The following is a 17,600-nucleotide window of genomic DNA, read 5'->3' on the forward strand; positions in this document are numbered from 1 at the left end:
ATATTATCTTTTATAAATTAACGGTAAATGGTTAAAGTTTTCAAAGTTTGATCCAAAAAATGGCAATGCCGCAAAAATAAAAGAACGGAGGGAGGATGTGTTTTGAATTTTTTGTAAAGAACATAGATACAGAATAATTTAAATTCTATTGACTACAGCGGGAGGAGGAAATTTACTTTTAGAATCCCTTCCTTTGAAGCGCGTATACGAGTGCTACATTGAACCGGCTTCTGAGCTTTTTCTCCTCCATTGTTGAAGCTTCTGACGTAAGATATTTTTTTTTTTTTTTTTTTGAATAATCATGATTTAATTATCACTATAGTCAATTTAGGGTTTCCTTAAAATGAATTGTTGAACTGTTGGTAAATGGTAATCAAATCAATTTTGTAAGAAGAATTATATTTGATTTTCGAGTCTAATTTGATAATTAAATCAAAATTGGTTTCTGATTTGTTGCAGGATTGTGTTTATAATCCTTTAATGTTTGTACGCGGTCCTAATTTGCATCCTTCTGATGCTCATATGTCATCTGTTCCAATCCCTGCTACTGCTAAAGGCGTTACCTCGAACAATTTTCCTCAATCAAAGGTTTAATTTGTTCCTTTTTATGTCTTTGTTGGATTTTCTTAATTGCTAAGGTATAGGATTTGTCTAGTGAAGTACTGAATCAATGTTGCTGCTTTTTTACTTGGTATTTTAGATTTTATGAAGTCATCACTTTTGATTTAAATGGAATTTGTGTCTTACCTGGCTAAATTTTGTTGGTGTTACATAATTACGTTGTCTCATTCGCCACGTTGAGACAGTGATTTAATGTCCTGAATGGTTTGGTTTAGTTGCAAAAGTACTACACTAGGTTCTCTTCCATGTGGTACTTGAAAATTTGAAGGTTGTTGTAACGGATTTGAAAAAGATAATTAGATTCAAGGAAAGTTCTAAAATTCTCAATATGACTCATAAGATTATGGAACATTTTAGGTATTAGATCCAAATGAAGAGTATTCAATAAGTTCTTTTATGCTCATTCGGTCCCAATTTAATTATCAGACTTTCCATTTATGTCCAACCCAATTTATTTGTCCCATTTCCTTTAATGTCATGGACTTACAAGTATTCTATCACCTCTCTCTTGCGATTATTTAAAGTTAGGGTCTCAAACTCCCTCTCATTCAATTATGAAATTCCTCCACTGTATTTCATTGCATCTGCTTTTTGATTAAAAAATAATCGATAAGCCAACATACAATTTGTCTCCTAAAACTCTTTGCAATCCTTCTTGTGACTATTAAATTAGGATGGAGGGAGTACAATGCTATGTTCAAAAATAGTAGGCCCAAGTATAGGATATAGGTTGAGCTATTTCTAAGTAAGCTACATTGCAATTGCACATCAATAGTCTCAGGTTTTGCTTGACATAAGACTTGAAAGTAATAAACTATGTATTTCTAATTTGACCCAACTTTTTTTTAATATGTTATTTTTTTCCTCCATCTTATTTTTCATATCATAGAACGACCTTTTCTTGGTTGCTTATGATAAAGTTGCTTTGAAAATTTCCATACTCAGGTGCTTGGGTATCGTTAAACCATGCCAACCGAGAGGTGGTTATTTGGTTGTTTATGGTAAATGTGCCTTGCAGAATTACATACTCATGCTCTATTGTTACTTGGTATTCTATGATAAATGTGCTTTGCATTAATGCATTTAAATGCTTCTATTAAACTCATCGTCTTTTTTTTTATTATTAATTTTTTTTTTAATTAATCCTTATTAAAAGCTTCTTTTGTTCAGGCTGGTTCATTATCCTACTCTGCTCCTCATAATGATGCTCCTAAAGATCCTATGTGAGAATCTCTTCTGGCCTAGCTCTTTGCTCGTGTGACCTTTAGTTTTAAGGTTGTAGACTTGTAGTCATGATTAATGCTTTGACTTGTGCAGAGACAAAGACAAAGATGATACTTTGGTCACTCTTAGAGATCGAAAGGTAGGGTATATTTTTCTTTTTATAAATGATGTGTATGTGATATCCAGCCCCAGAACAATAAAGAATTGTTTGATCCTTCATGTGGAAAAAAGTTAGTTATTGTCAGTAATGCAGGTTAGGGGAAGGTGTTTAGGTTTTTGTTTTGATATTTGTTTCTTGTTTTGACTTATCTTCTTGGCATTTTAGCTTATGCAGTTAGGTGTTTGAGTCTGTACATTAAGAATAAAGAATGGTTATTAGTTTGCATAGTCTTTTGCAGCTAGGAATAGTTATTATTAGTCCTATTATGGCTAGGATTATATTTCAGCATTAAGGACACATGTTGATTGATTGATTGATTAAGGACACGTGTGAGGGGGTTAACACGATTGTACGAACTAGTGTTAGGAAGACAGAAGATGTTCTTTTTACAATTGGAGTACATCAAGGTTCTACATTTAGCCTTTTTCTTTTTTCCATAGTCATGGACAAATTACGACTTCAATTCATGGCTGATATACCATGGTGCATGATGTTTGCCGATGAAATTGTGTTGATTGATAAGATGAATGAAGGCGTAGGAAGTAAGTTGGAATTGTGGAGACAAACTTTGGAACCTCAAGGCGTAAGGCTAGCAGAAGTAAGATGGTATTTATGAAACGTAAAGTTTTGCGGAGTTAAAATTAGGGAGGTAGGGGCATATTACCTTAGGCGGGAGGATTGTTCAAGGTTCCGATTTCTTCGATCTATTAATCAAGTAGGTTGGTTGGTTGTAGAGTGCTACAGGGTTTTATGTTTTTATGTGATTCTGGCATATCGGCATACCTCATAGATTGAAGGGTAAATTAGATTGAAGGGTAAACTCACTGTATGACAATTATGCTTGCATTGTATATTGTACGGAATTGGGTTGTGAAGCATTGTCATGTTCATAAGATGAATGCGGAGGAGATGCGTATGCTGTGTTGGATGTGTGGCCATACAAAAATAAGATTTGTTGAGGAATGAGATAATTAGGAAGAAAGTACAAGTTACATCTATTGAGAACAAGATGAGGGAGAACCTTCTAAAGTGGTTTGGCCATGCAAGATGAAGATCAAGCGAGGCTCCAATAAAGAGGCTTGAAGAGTGGCAAAATGATGGGATCATCAGGGGTAGTCGAGGAAGACTTAAGAAAACTTGGAGGGAGGTGGTTTATAGTGATATGATTTTTTTGGGGATTGAGGAAAATATGACATTGTATATGGCAAGTAGAGGGAAAAAATGCATATTGAGGACATGTCAGTATATATTTTTTAAAGGTAAGATGAAGGACCCTATGGAATTGACACCTCTCACAGATTAAGCCACCCAGCTCCGCAAGTCAAACTTGAGAGTAGAGGGGGGAGGTAAGGGAATCCCCCTACTCCCAAGCAAATGTAGTTGGTGGAGCTCGAAAAGGACATGTCAATATGTCGTGACTTTATGTGTGTACTTTTATAATTTATATTATTATACACTTATTTAATTTTATACCTACACTCTTGTGTTTTCAAACTCTATTTATGTCCTTTGTTAGGTCCTTTCAAATATATTATATGTTTTTCCTCTCTTTTTATTTCCCCTTAGCACTCTTTTAGAATTTTTTTTCTCAAATTTTATTGTTGTTATTGCTATACAAATGGGGGTCATGGGCATAGTTGTCTAGATGAGTCTGTAAGATGTCAGTCATGTCACAGCCTCTACTTTCGAATTTTCTGAAAATCTTGGTCTGGACGTTTTCCTGTGCATTTATAACTTGAAACTGACTCATATATTTATTTTTCATCAAATTTCTATCCTAAGTCTGTTTTGGCTACTTTTTGTAGGTCAGGATTTCAGATGAGGCTTCATTATATGCGCTCTGTCGATCATGGTTGAGAAACGGATACGTAAAAGATAATCAAGTACGCAAACATTGGTCATATTACTCGTATATAATGTTCTTATTGAGTGTATAATAAGTTTGATCTGTGGACCATTATTAATCTGTGCAGAGCATATGCAACTGATTTCCATTTATCTATGTATCTAAGCAATTGTTTGTTTGATCATAACCATATTTTAGTCCTGGAGATTAAGATGAGGGATGTTGTTATTAGATATGCCAAATAGCTAGCAGCTACAATCTCTATCAATCCTTGGCTATGAAGTATTTTGTTGGATTTTGAAGTACCGAAGATTTTTATGTTGCTTTCTTATCTATAGTTCATCTATATTTCTCCATCTCCTTTTACTAAATTGTTTTAATACTTGCAGCCACAATATGGTGATGTTTCAAAGTCTCTTCCAAAGCCCTTGCCTGTGCCTCTACGTCTGTATGAATCTTCCTCGCCTAAGAGAAAGGATAGAGATGATAATAGAAGTTGACGAGGTTGGTTCTTCTTGGACTATAATATTATTACATCTGCCTGTCTGTTATCTTAAATATTATCATGATTTTTGAAACTGCATAGGGGTAGTCTTGCATTCTATCTTCCAATACCTGTCATATTGATATTTTTCTACAGTTTTCTTTTGTGCAAGATGATAACTACTTTATGATTGTGGAAGATCAAAGATGGTTTAACTTAATAATTCGTTGTATGTTGGTAAGTACAATTCAGTTAGCAAGCTAATCAGTAGGCAGTAGCCATCTTTGGATGCCTTTAGAGCATTCTTGATGAGTTTTGGATGTTGTTGAACTCTTGAAGGATTCATCATATAATTTGGATATCGTATGAGTATCCATGATAGATTTTGAATAACATCAGATTGCTCAAGATAATTTAGTATTTTAGTGTGTAGATTTAATTCATTTCTGTTTTCGACATGACTGTAGCATTCTTTTATATTCAATAGAAATGGAATATCTCTAATAGGCACCTTGAGTATTAATGCAGAGATAATTCAGAGAACTTGGAAAGAACTATCAGGTGATCATCCATCAAGGCCTCTCATGCCTAAGCTAGTGTTAGTAGTGTGGAGGTGTGGATAAGGGCCAAAAGAGGGAGAGAGAATTGAAGATGGTGGGACTGATGACTCTTAAATTTGGGGTTTGAGGGAATTTTCTAGCTCTGTTAATCGGATGGTAAGTAATGGTGAAAGCTGCCACGTGAAGGAACAGGAGATTGGGTTTTTTTTTTTGTTGGAGGTGTGAGGATCATGGGCGAATCAGCAAAAGCCAAGGGAGGCTTAATATGTCTTGGATGGAGGGAGTTAAATATGATCAAAAGAAAGTTGGTTTAAGTGCATCAACCTACTTACTTCAGACTTCCAATTCAGTTAACGTGTGGAAGACGTAAGCAGAATGACCATTTGGGGAATGCTGATTGGTGTTGTTAGGAATCCTGTTAGTGCCTTGCTCATGAAGTTGGAAGGATTTAATGAATAATAGTAGTTAGTATAAAGCTGATCATATGGCCGGATTGGGCCAAAATCGGGTCAAATATGCGGGTTTCTCGGGCCAAGTGGGTCTATTCAGGCCAACAAATTGTCCGGGCAGGGATGGATTTGTATTAAAATAAAGAGGACTGTTAAAAGGGAATATTATCTGAAATATTCAGTAATTTTTTCTTTCTTCCTTTTAGATCAATCAGCCACTTCTGAGGCCTTGGTTGTATTAATTCCCTGGTTATTTGATAGCATCAATAATACTACAATCTATCGGTTTCTTTACAGTTTCTTTTTTTTGTTTTATCATAGTTATTTTTATTTTATTGAATACCAGTCCTATTCTATGACAATAGCACTTGATTTAAGGGGAATAGGAGAGGATCTATGTTGATGCTCACTGGAGGTAAAATCTTAGTTCATGCAGCTGACCCCAATGTATTGAAATTAAGGCTTTGGTATTTTTTTTGTAGTAAAATTGCTTAATGGTTCCCTCTCTTCTGTCTGGAGTTGTTGATCTACTTTCTCTGTGCTCTGTTGGCCGATTGGAGACTACTAGTTGTGTACGACCTGAGTAGCTGAGTTAAGTCTGTGATGTAAATCTTTTGGGCATTGGGTTATGTCTAGCCCATTATTATGCTAAAAACAATTATTTTTGGTCTGAGGACGGGTCTCGTTGGAACTATTCTTTTTGACTGGGAATGGAATAATAAGACAAGTGGATTTGGCTTGGCAGCTCAATCTGTAGTGGTTTTGTTTTGTTTTTTTTATAATTATAATTTGTGGGGAGGGGCTTGTATGTTCAGAGCATGTTTATTATTTTTTTGTTGGTTTTTTTTCTTTATTTATTTTCTTAAAAAAACTTTTCTTAATTTTATTATTAAAAACAAAGTGGATAAGAAGATTGTCATGGTGTGACAATTTTCAGGAGTGTTCATCCCACTTCCCTCTTTCTGCATGCAGGTTGAGATTCCATGTGCTGAAGTGTTGCTAACCAGGCATATTAAGCGAGCTAAAAGAATTCGAGCTAGGTATATCCCTTGTGATTCTGTGTCGCTTAAATGGTTTATTTATTAGCCATGATTGAAAACTCAAGTTGACTTTCTACATCAATTGCCATCTCTGAATCACATGCTTTCTCGATTTCTAGATTATTGTAACACTTATTGTTTTTGGACGTCTTAAAATAATTGCAGCAGGGAAACATTCTGAAATCTTAAATACCTGTTTTCTAAATTATCCCTTTCATAACCAAAAGATAAGAACAACCCGACCACCCCAACAAACATAATTAAAATCCAAATAACTAGAATAACCCCACTACCCCCAGCCAGCTTAATAATTAAAGTAACAACACCAACCACCGCCCTTTTGTACCTGCCAACCACCCCCACTTCCCACCCCTCTCCAACCTCATCACAGCTTCATGACCACATGTACCAATCAGGCAGACACCACCATCTTCCCACCTACCATCGCCACCACTTAAAACACTGGTCACCACTGCCTCACACTGTAATCTAACATCAAATCCCAGTCGCCAATCTGCCACAAACCACAGCCAATTCCTTTTGGAATGCACACCTAGGCAATCATCCACGTTGAAGCCTTATCCACAATAAAAAAAAACTACAACTACAACCATGAAGAGATTCAAAGAAGTATTTTAACTCCCATTTTCCATTTTTTCAACTGATCCTTATATCATAAGTTCATAACTATAACCATTTGTTCTTCCTTCTAGATAGACTAGATTGTAACTTTCGTTCCCGTATTAGAAATAGAAATTAAAATAGTTTTCTCAGCGACAAAAACATTGACCTAATTAATGAGAACCTTTTTTTTTTTTTTTTTTAAATGATAAGGAGAAGACCTATCGTAGGACAGGTGATTTTAGGGAAATCCTTCCTAGAATGAGCTTGGTGAGATTTGACACCTAGCCTCATGCCTAGAAGTCGGAGAACTAGCCAACTACTCTAGCCCTCCTATCTCAACGAGAAACATTTTGTGGAATTCGAAAAAATGATAATTATTTTTAATCTCCTCTTATGCCGTAGAAAAATCTCTTCCCTCTGTTATTCTTGCTTTTGTGGGCATATCAAGCTAGTTTGGTTAGAGTTTCCAGTTGTCAGTGCTTTCAATGTATTAGGCGATATGCCGGTAAAATATGGATTAACTTTGTAAAACTTTTGCACCTCTTTGCAGATTGAGAGAAGAAAGATCGCAGCGAATTGACAGATACAAAAGTAGGCTTGCTCTTCTTCTTCCTCCTAACAGAAATATGCAGGAATGATACAATCAATGGTCCATGATTAAAATCAACACTATACCAGGTCTGCTGTATCATGCATTATCTATTGGCGAATGAGATCTGCCCGTTGAATGTATTTGATGAAGCAGAGGACCTATAGCCATTCATCCACATTTTAAGTTTCACTTGCTTGTTAATTCCCTAAATGACATATTTCACACCTGAAACAGTTACTTTGGCATTTTCCAATGAGTCATTGATTTGGTAGTTGATAGGAATATCACTTATTAGGCGGTTTTCTAGCAGTCGGATTGTATTATGAGACTGCTGTTTTTCTTTTTTTTTTTTTTTTCCTTAAGTAATTTTGTACAAAGGTAGGAGCATTAGAGACTGGGAAAATCTCCCATAATTATCGTGCTAATTCATCTTGTAAATTCAAGCTAGCAAGAATACTTTCACTTTAAGTCCCATATATACTTTGACACTTATCATGGGATATAGCTTTAGGTGATATGTTAATATGTTATGATAGGAAGATGCAATGGGAGGAAGATGAAGGAATTATTTATTTATTTTTTTTCTGGAAAAAGTGTTCTTGATTTAAAGAGAGAAAGAAATGAGATAATAAAGCAATTATGAAATTTAGGAAAGAAATGCACTCTATTTGTTCTTGTTTTGGATTTTTTTTCCCTCAAAAAATGTTAATCTTCGTATACTCTTTTATGAAGACTTTATCTTTGCAAGGCACAAACATGATTTTGTCTTGAATTTAGGAGGTGGAAGTGGCACTGTGGCACAAGTGGTAGAAAGAGGGTGATCGTCGCAGCAACTGTGTGTAGGAATGTTAGAGGTGATTATACTATGGAAAATTTCACTTTTGCTACCACTAAAACACACATGTTTCACTTTTGTTACCCATTTAAATTTTATTTTTATTTTACTACCACCTAAAAGCACATTTGTTAAAATTTGCTACCAGTTGACGGAATTTGTTACTATTGCCGTTTGTGGGCCCCACGTAGTTAACTAACCTCCCTTATCTTCTTCTCTTTCCTCGAATCTAATCCTCTGCCAACCTAACTTTTCCTTGTCTCTCCATTGAATACTCTCAACCCCCAAATTTAACTCCATTGAAGGCGGGGTTAATTTTTTTTTTTTTGCCCATGAATCTCTCTCTCCTCTGTCACCATCTCCATCTCTCTTTATCTCTACTTTTCTGCAAATTGAAGCTTAAAGTTGTGCGTGTGGAAGGTCTTAACTGGGGCAACGAAGCAGGGGAAGACAAACAGCTGCGAGGAAGCGTCATCTCCATTGTTGGAAGCTGAAGATTCGCCTGACAACGACGTATTGGAAGGTACGAAACCCTATCTATTTATAGAGGTCCAACAATGGTGGTAATTTCGCAATAATGCATTCTAGTTGGGGTATTTTTGGGAGAATCTGTAGTAAACCCTAGATTAGTGAGCTTTGATTATTTTGAGCAACGTTGTTTGACTAAGGAACTAATTAAAAATTGATGCTTGCACATTCATGTGGTAGGGTATGGGGGTATATTGAGATTGCCTTTTTTTTTAATCAATTGAATTGATTTAGTTACTGTTAGGAATAAAATAGTGTTTGATTTGTTTGTTATTTTTATTTAATTGTAGGTTAAACAAATGGCTGATAGTGATGATAATGTTGATAATAAGCTTAGAATATTTGGGGGTTTTGTGTTTAAGAGCCGTAGGGGAGTCCAGTACCAAGTGTATGAAGCTAGGTTCACTTATTGGAAAAGGAATGTATCTCTGACTTACTTGACAATAGGATATTTAAGATATTTATGTACTGAAGGGATTAGGGACATGGGATGAGATGTACCTAACATATATGTTCTCTGGTACAAAGAAAAGGGTAAGACTTAGATGACTGGTAAAAGGAAGATAAAAACTGTTGAGGATGTACAAGGGTTATTAGAAGCTAAGCACAGGGATGGGTATTTAGAGGTATTTTGTACAATTTCTGATGACCCTACCCCAGTGAGGACCCCCAAAGCATTGTAGCTGAAGATAATAACCCCACCTCAAACCCACAACAATCCAACTTCAATGAAAGTGCATCCAACTGGACTGCCCATGTGTCTGCTCATACTGTTACTGGATCCAACCCAACCTAAACACAGCCATCCCAAACACAACAATGCTCTACCCCACCTCAAACCCAAAACAAAACACATAAACCTACTGAACTTGTCTTGAGAAGGAGCCCTAGAGTTTCTAAAGTACCTGAAACAGAAGCTGTGTGAGCAAAGTGAGGAGAAGCCCTAGGTTTTCTAGATCTGTTGATAAGGGGAGGGGTAAGGTTATAGAAAAAGTAGGTGATCGTGGTGTGAGGCTGCATAAGGGTAGAGGGCAGGGAAGTGGGAAAATAAAAGCAAAGAGGGCTCTTGAATTGGGTGAAGAGGATAAATTAGGATCTGGGTCATCAAGCTCAGATGCAACTGATCTAGGAATTGATTGGGAGCCTGGGGAAGAAGAAGCAAACAGTGATGATGATGAGTGGCATAGGCAAACTAGAGAAGGCATCTTAACTGCAGTAGAAAGTAGCTTGGAGGTTGTGAGACATAGGGCTGAAATTTCAGAGGGTATAGTTGTGGAAAGGGAGGAGAAACTGAAACAACTGATTAAGGACATTGGTTGTAAGGAAGTGGAAGTGCATGATGAAGGTTTTGAATTAGATGAGCTTAGAAATTTACATGGGTCAAATGAGGAAGAAGATGATAGTCCATGGTTTCATGAAGAAACTGATTTCAAAAAAGTAGTTGTGCTAGTTAAGAAGCTGCAGTTCTACAACAACATCATTCTAAGGAAAGCCTTGAGGACATATGCAATAGAGAACAGATATGAGTATTACTATCTGCACAATGGTGGTTATAGGATAACCACATTCTGTAAGAGAAGGTGTAGGTGTGAGTGGAATTCCAAAAGAAGCAAAGTGCTAGGGAGCTGTAATTGTAGTGATAAGGTTAAAAAGTGCAATTTTAAGGTGGCTGCTAGAAGATTGTACAACCGTCATGCTTGGCAAATCAAAGATTTGAGGCTAAAACATAGGTGTATGAGGAGTAAGATGAATTCAATGGTGAATGCTGAGTATCTTGTTGAGAAGTATGTTGAGGAATGGAGGCACAACCCAAGTTGGAAAATAAAAAGTTTTAGGGCTAGGGTGTTGAGTGACTTGGGAATAACAGTAGAGTATTCCAAAGCTTGGCTTGCTAGTGCTAAGGCAAAGCTGATGATTTATGAGTCAGCTGCAGAGCAATATGCCAGGGTTTGGGATTATGGCAAAGCTGTAATTAAGTACAGTCCTGGCTCTGGGGTATGCATAGTGGTAGAAGGGGAACAAAGCAGCCCTGAACCACCACTTTTTATGAGGATGTACATCTATCTTCAACCATTGAGAAGTGGTTTCATAAAAGGATGCAGACCTCTGATAGGTGTTGATGGTTGTCATCTAAAGGGAGCCTACCCAGGACAAATACTTGTGGCTGTTGGAAAAGATGGAAACAATAACATATATCCACTTGTCTGGTCTACAGTTGAAGTGGAGAATAAGGACACATGGTGCTGGTTCTTGGAGTGTTTGAAAAAGGACCTTGGTGATGTGTGTGAAGGTGGTGGTTGGACATTCATGTGAGCTTACATGCCCTAATTAGTCTATTTATAGTAACTAATATGATATGAGTAGTTATGCACTAATGTGTTGATTGTTAATACAGGATCTTCTTGAAGCCTTTGAATTGCAAGTCCCATTTGCTGAGAGGAGGTTCTGTGTCAAGCATATCTGGGCCAACTTCAAGCTTCAATTCAGTGGATCAACCTTTAAAGAGCTCTTCTGGAATGCTGCTAGGGCTACAACATTGGTGAGTCACTGTTTACTTGAGTTGAATGTCGGAAATGCTTGAACTTTGATTGATTGCTTAAATTGAGTTGAGTGCCAATCTGCTTAAACTGAGTTGAATGTTTGCTTGCTAAATCTTTGATGTCAACCTTATGGACTGTGTTGAATGTCAATCTTTTCACCTGAGTTCAATGTGCTTTGATTCATTTTGCTACTTTTGGCTGAATTTGGACACATTGGTCAGTTTTGGTACAAGAAACATTGATTTTGTTCTGCTGTTTTTTGTATGATGTGGTAGGCTGACTTTGAGGTGGCAACGGAATCAATAAAATTCCTATCTGAAGATGCATATGTGTATCTAGATAACATTCCTGCTAAGCACTGGTCTAGGCATGCATTTTCTTCTGATTGCAAATCAAATATGCTATTGAACAATGTCTGTGAGACATTCAATGCTGTTATAAGAGATGCAAGGGACAAGCCAATACTCACTCAGATGGAGTGATTAAGAAGGTATATGATGAAGAGGCATAATGAGAAATGGGAGGCTGCCAAGAAAATGGATGAGAAGCTGATGCCCTATGTGACTAAGCTTTTTCAGAGGGTTGAGAGGGCTGCAAGGCACTGCATAGTGCAGGTTTCAAGAGAAGAATCCTATGAGGTTGAGCTCAATGGTGATACAGTGCTAGTTAACTTAGGTAAGATGACTTGCACATGTTACCATTGGCAGTTAACTGGTATTCCATGTGTACATGGGTTTGCATTTATATTGGACAAGAGGGTGGACCCAGAAGACTTTGTGGATGTGTATTACACAAGGCAGAAATATCTGTGTGCATATGAGGAAGCTGTGAAGCCTATGCTTGGACCCAAGTATTGGGAGAAGCATCATCTCAGAGAGCCCTTGTCTCCAGCAGTAAGAGTTATGCCTGGGAGGCCAAAGTCAAAGAAAAGAAAGCTGGAGAGAGGAGAGGGAGCACCTGAGTGCAGTGGCAGACAACCAAAAGCACTGAAAAGACAGAAGAGGTGTGACAATTGTGGACAGCTTGGCCATTATGTCAAGACTTGTGGCAATGCACCAATGCAAGCTCCTGCGGCTCCACCTGAGGCCAACAAAGCATGCAAACCAGTTTTGCAAAATGATTGGATGATGGAACAAAGAAGGAGGAAGGAGGTAAGGGCTGCTAGGAAGGTGTGTAAATTATCCTACCCAAACTGTTAGATTTTGATGGTTTTCCTTCTTATTTTTTTTAAATACAAACTGGTGGAACTCCTGGTCCAAGGAGCATAGCTAACAACACATTCCCTCAAGAGAGACCATCCCAAGAACCTGCAGCCTGCACCCAAGCATCCCAGACATCAACAACATCAACACAGTCAACAACAAAGCAAGGGAGAGGGAAAAATAAGAAAAATTAGGCTGTACTAGTTTTTTAAGTACCTAGGCTTTTATCCATGTGTTTAATGTACCCTGCAACTATGCTACTAAGTTTTTTAGGTGAACTTTGATTTGGCACTAATTGTTTGTAACAACTAACTATCATAATTTAACTTTGATGTTTTCCATGCACTTTAGTGCTTACTGCTATTGAAAGGAAGACTATTTTATTGCTACAAAATAACATTGCAACTTTCATTCATAATAATTCAAAGTCTTACATATGAAAGTTGTTGTCTTAAACCAACATCATCTAAATACACAATCATTACCTCTGACCCACTTGTACTACCCTAATCTCATTTGAATACAACTAAAACAAGTACAATCAGAAATACACAACAAATGATAATTGCTAGGACAACCGTGCATCCACCAACACAGATTTGTTACCCTTGCTTGTTGTATTTCTTCCTCTCAGAACTTAGAGCTTTGCACTTCACTAGCAGGTTGTCATTCTCAGTTAGCAAATACCTTCTTTGCCCACTTAAATCTACAAATTCTCTCTGCAGTGAGTTGATTTCTCCCTTAATCAATTTTTTGTCCAGTAGAAATTGATTGATGACATCCCTTTTCCAGTCAATGCCTTCTTCCTCATCCACCCACTCAAAGCACTTGCAACCCCTACTTTCTGTTTTAGGATCATAGAATTTGCAGGCTTTGAACTTCCTTCAAGGCTTCTCTCTTGTCCATGATGTCAGCCTAGCCATAGGAACCCCACAGTCACACTTCCTCTGTTTGGAGGGAGAACACCTAATCAATGACATTATAGCCTGCAATTTAACCAGATTTATCAACAATTACATTCATACATTCATTATTCACCAAACATCACCATAAATTTCGTCCATGCATATCCCAATTGATAACCCCTAATTTCAATTGGGATATGAACCCTAATTCGATTGAATGAAATTAAATACCAATTAAACCAATTGAAAATCAAATTCAGATTCTGTATCATTCCTAAACACTCACAAATACAATTAACCAGCAATAATTTGAACGTAAGGTGCAATTTAATCTTCTAATTGGTTTCGCATAAAGGATTCATTGGCTTAATTAAAGGTGCACACCTTAATAGCCCTAAATTTCGAACGCAATTTTCACCTTCTGAGCTAAATCGCTTCGCAATTGATTGAATTTGTCAAATTCTCCAACAAAATTCGTCTTTTGTCAAATGGGAATTGATTGATCTTTTTTTTTTTTTTCCTGTAACAGTACAACTTTGGAGAAGATACGTTAGCAGCAGTTATTTAAAGAGAGGAGACTGACAAAAGAACTGTTGAAGTGGGGTCCACAAACGACAATAGTAACAGATTCCGTCAATTGGTAGCAAATTTTAACAAATGTGCTTTTAGGTGGTAGTAAAATAAAAATAAAATTTAAATGGGTAGAAAAAGTGAAACACATTTGTTTTGGTGGTAGCAAAAGTGAAATTTTCCTTATATTATTAAATATTTTTTAATATTAGGGCGGCTAACGCGCGTGATGCGCACGTCATAGCTAGCTATGTTCGGAAGTTCTTTCGGTTAGGAGTTGTTAGTAGCATTAGTTAGGGAAAATATGTAAACAAATATTTTTAGGGTATAAATGTCCACACACTATTCTTAAGAGTTAAAAAAACAATTATCATTAATGAGGACAAATATGTAAATAAACATTTTAGGGACATAACCGTCTCAACACTATTCATAAAGTGTAGTCATACTTACTTTTAAAAAGAGGTAAAATACATATATAAACATTTTTAGGAGTATAATAGTTTCAACACTATTCATAAGAGTTTACTCATAGTGATAAAAAGGTAGTGATTCTTTTGTGCATTTTTTTGGAGGGTTAGAGGGTTGCATCTATAGAGGAATGTGAGTCATTGTTTGGTTGACATAGGAATTAAAGTTCCAAAGACATGTATTTTATTGGATGGAGGAATCTATGGAGGAATATGCGTTTGTTGTTCATTGGAATTAAATCCCATATCAAATTTCTTTGGAAATGGCTTATTTTGTTTGGATGTTACGAAAGCATTCGCATGCAAATCTTCAGAATTGGAGTGCTTGGTAATCAAATTCCCATTTTTATGGAATTTTTTGAGGGAATTTTTCTTTTTTCTTTTTTTATTTTACTTTTTTTTTTTGATTAATTTACATGAATACATCACTATTAATTTATATGTTGAATATTATGATGGACTATTGAGTTACTCCGTACATTTTTATAGAGACTACTATATTTCAGTTACTATCAATTTAAAAAATCGAGCACCGGAAATTATTTTATACCTATTCTAAAGTGGAATTTGTTGGAGGGAATTTTCTCTCTTCAACTCAACTCTATTTTCTTTTTTTTTTAGAATCATTTATTTCCTTAGGAGCTTCATTATTTATTTATTATTATTATGATTAACTATTGAGTTACATTTCTCTCTGAAACTTTTAAATCTACATATGTCGACTACTATTATTTTCAAAAACCGAGCATGGTTCCCATGATTAGGACGTAGACCACCTTGGTTGCTTGCAACATGAGCAAAAAACTTCCATTCATGCATGACATGAGCAGAAAATATATAGCATGCGTGCACATAGGTTGGAAATCTAGTTGTGCGAGCACTATATAGGTTTTTGACAGAAACAGGGAGATCTACTAACCTTGAATTTTTTGAGACGGAAAATTTGAATAAGGATAACTGATGGATTAGAAGTGAAATGAAAAAGGGGAGCGAGGAGATCAATTTTGATCATAATGAAGGAAGAGCTGCAGGAATTAAAAAGGATTTAATTTGAAAATAGGTTAGTACAAGAATCGATCCTATGTAATTAGGGTGAGTACAATAAACACTTGAGATTGTGTGCACGAGGAACACTCATGGAGTATGTAGGAGGTTGGAACTTCGAAGGATCATATTGAAGATGAGGTAGGTGGATTGTGGTGGATCACTCCTAATAGACGCCTAATATCTCATGGAATACAATCCTCTCGCCCTTCCACGTGCTAAAATCTACAGCATAACTAAGGACGAGGGGAGGTACATGAAGCCGAAGCCACTCCCACCGTGGCATCAGCAGAAAGGCAAGGACCGATGGTGTGAATTCCATGAATCTCCTGGACATCACAGCGAGGACTGCCTCCAGCTGAAAGATCAGATCGAGGACATGGTCCAAAAGGGCTACTTGAAAAATTATCTCGCGAATCGCCGCAAAGAGAAAAGAGCCGAAAAAGATCCTCGGCAAGATCTAGATTTCCCCCGTAAAAAGGACAAGCCGCAAGGCAAAGACAATCCTGATGTCCTTGTCATTTTCGGAGGAACCTGCTCTCGGAATGCGTTAAAACGCTAATTGAGAGGCTTGACCCATCAAGTGAATCATGCTGACATCCGAGCACCCCAGTCTCCGGTGCCAAACATCACGTTCACAGCTAAAGACTGCCGGGGGGTGGCATACCCCCATGATGACCCGTTAGTAATTGTGACGGGCATCGCGAACCACAACGTCTGGCGAACTCTCATCGACGGTGGTAGTGGTGCGAATATCCTCTTTTGGGAAGCATTTGAGCAGCTGAAGTTGGAGACCAAGCACCTGACTCTAGTACCCTTCCCGGTATCAGGATTCAATGGTTCTTCAACATATCCTGATAGGAAAATTTCTCTTCTTGTCACCATCGGCAAACGCCGAGCAGCCTGGAATATCATGGTAGAGATTTTGGTCGTAGACGTTCTGTCTGTGTACAATGTGATTATGAGGAGACCCTTAATTGATGAGATTCAAGGAGTTGTCTCGACGTACTATCAGATGATGATCTATGTTTCGGACGAGGGACACTCCGAAAGAATTCAAGGCAGCCAATAGGAGGCCCGAAGATGCAACCACCTCCATCCAAAAGTCGCCACGGCGACCGGGATGATCAGGAAGAAAGAGAAAAGGACCGATGCATAAAAAAAGCCTAAAAGCTTAAGTGCTTCGGCCCAAGGCACCCGAAATAAAGAAAAATCTTTGGGGAAAGAAAAGGCTGGTTCATCATCTGAGCCGAAACTCGGAACATCAGCGAAAGTCTGGGAAGCTTGCTGATATTGATAGCAGGCCAGATCACGAAGAATCCAGTGCCAAAGCTATGGAACTGGACCATCAGACTGAATCAATAGAGCTGGCCGAAGGGGATACTGAAAAATGTGTTAGCATCGGACTCGGACTTGATCCGAGCGTCCGCATTGTACTTATCCAACTCCTTCGGGACAACAAAGACGTGTTTGCTTTCTCGGCAGCAGACATGCCCGGGATTGACCCGAACGTCATCTCCCACAAGCTTAATGTCGACCCTACCTGTCAGCTCGTGAAGCAAAAGAAGCGGAATTACTTCGCAAATAAGAACCAAGACATTGCAACCGAGGTAAAAAAACTCCTGGATGCAGGTTTCATTGATCCTTGTCAATATCAAGAATGGTTGGCCAATGTGGTGATGGTTCAGAAGGGAAATGGCACCTGGAGAATGTGCGTTGACTTCACGGACCTAAATAGGGCTTGTCCAAAGGACTTTTATCCCTTGCCGAGGATCGATCAGTTAGTCGACTTGATAAGTGGGCATGCCCTGCTTAGTTTCATGGATGCATTCTCGGGGTATCATCAGATCTTCATGCATCCCGACGACCGAGAAAAAACGACCTTTGTTACAAGCGCCGGGGTGTA

The 17,600-nt window shown here is 37.6% G+C and overlaps 1 protein-coding gene across 2 annotated transcripts; it reads left to right on the top strand.

Moving 5' to 3' along the window:
- The first annotated feature begins 91 nt into the window (after positions 1-91).
- On the top strand, positions 92-8,068 carry LOC110693213. 2 transcript variants are annotated; one of them, XM_021870352.1, is made up of 8 exons: positions 92-266; positions 460-588; positions 1,792-1,844; positions 1,939-1,984; positions 3,811-3,888; positions 4,241-4,355; positions 6,317-6,384; positions 7,559-8,068. In XM_021870352.1, exons 2-6 carry the CDS (start codon positions 481-483, stop codon positions 4,349-4,351), a joined length of 396 nt encoding a protein of 131 aa, XP_021726044.1. In that variant the 5' UTR covers positions 92-266; positions 460-480; the 3' UTR covers positions 4,352-4,355; positions 6,317-6,384; positions 7,559-8,068. The 2 variants fall into 2 exon arrangements, with proteins under 2 accessions (XP_021726044.1, XP_021726045.1); XM_021870353.1 differs by lacking the exons at positions 92-266; positions 460-588; positions 1,792-1,844; positions 1,939-1,984 and adding exons at positions 3,549-3,711; positions 4,492-4,572.
- Positions 8,069-17,600: the final 9,532 nt, after the last annotated feature.

The sequence above is a fragment of the Chenopodium quinoa genome, unplaced genomic scaffold (genome assembly GCF_001683475.1).
Source record: "Chenopodium quinoa cultivar QQ74 unplaced genomic scaffold, ASM168347v1, whole genome shotgun sequence".
In the NCBI taxonomy this organism is placed as follows: domain Eukaryota; kingdom Viridiplantae; phylum Streptophyta; class Magnoliopsida; order Caryophyllales; family Amaranthaceae; genus Chenopodium; species Chenopodium quinoa.

Bases quoted from the DNA above. Each gene is read 5' to 3' on its own strand.
- LOC110693213 (XM_021870352.1), top strand. From the start codon at position 481: ATGTTTGTACGCGGTCCTAATTTGCATCCTTCTGATGCTCATATGTCA. The intron at 1,845-1,938 runs GTGAGAATCTCT...TGACTTGTGCAG, and splicing joins GATGCTCCTAAAGATCCTAT to AGACAAAGACAAAGATGATA. The intron at 1,985-3,810 runs GTAGGGTATATT...TACTTTTTGTAG, and splicing joins TCACTCTTAGAGATCGAAAG to GTCAGGATTTCAGATGAGGC.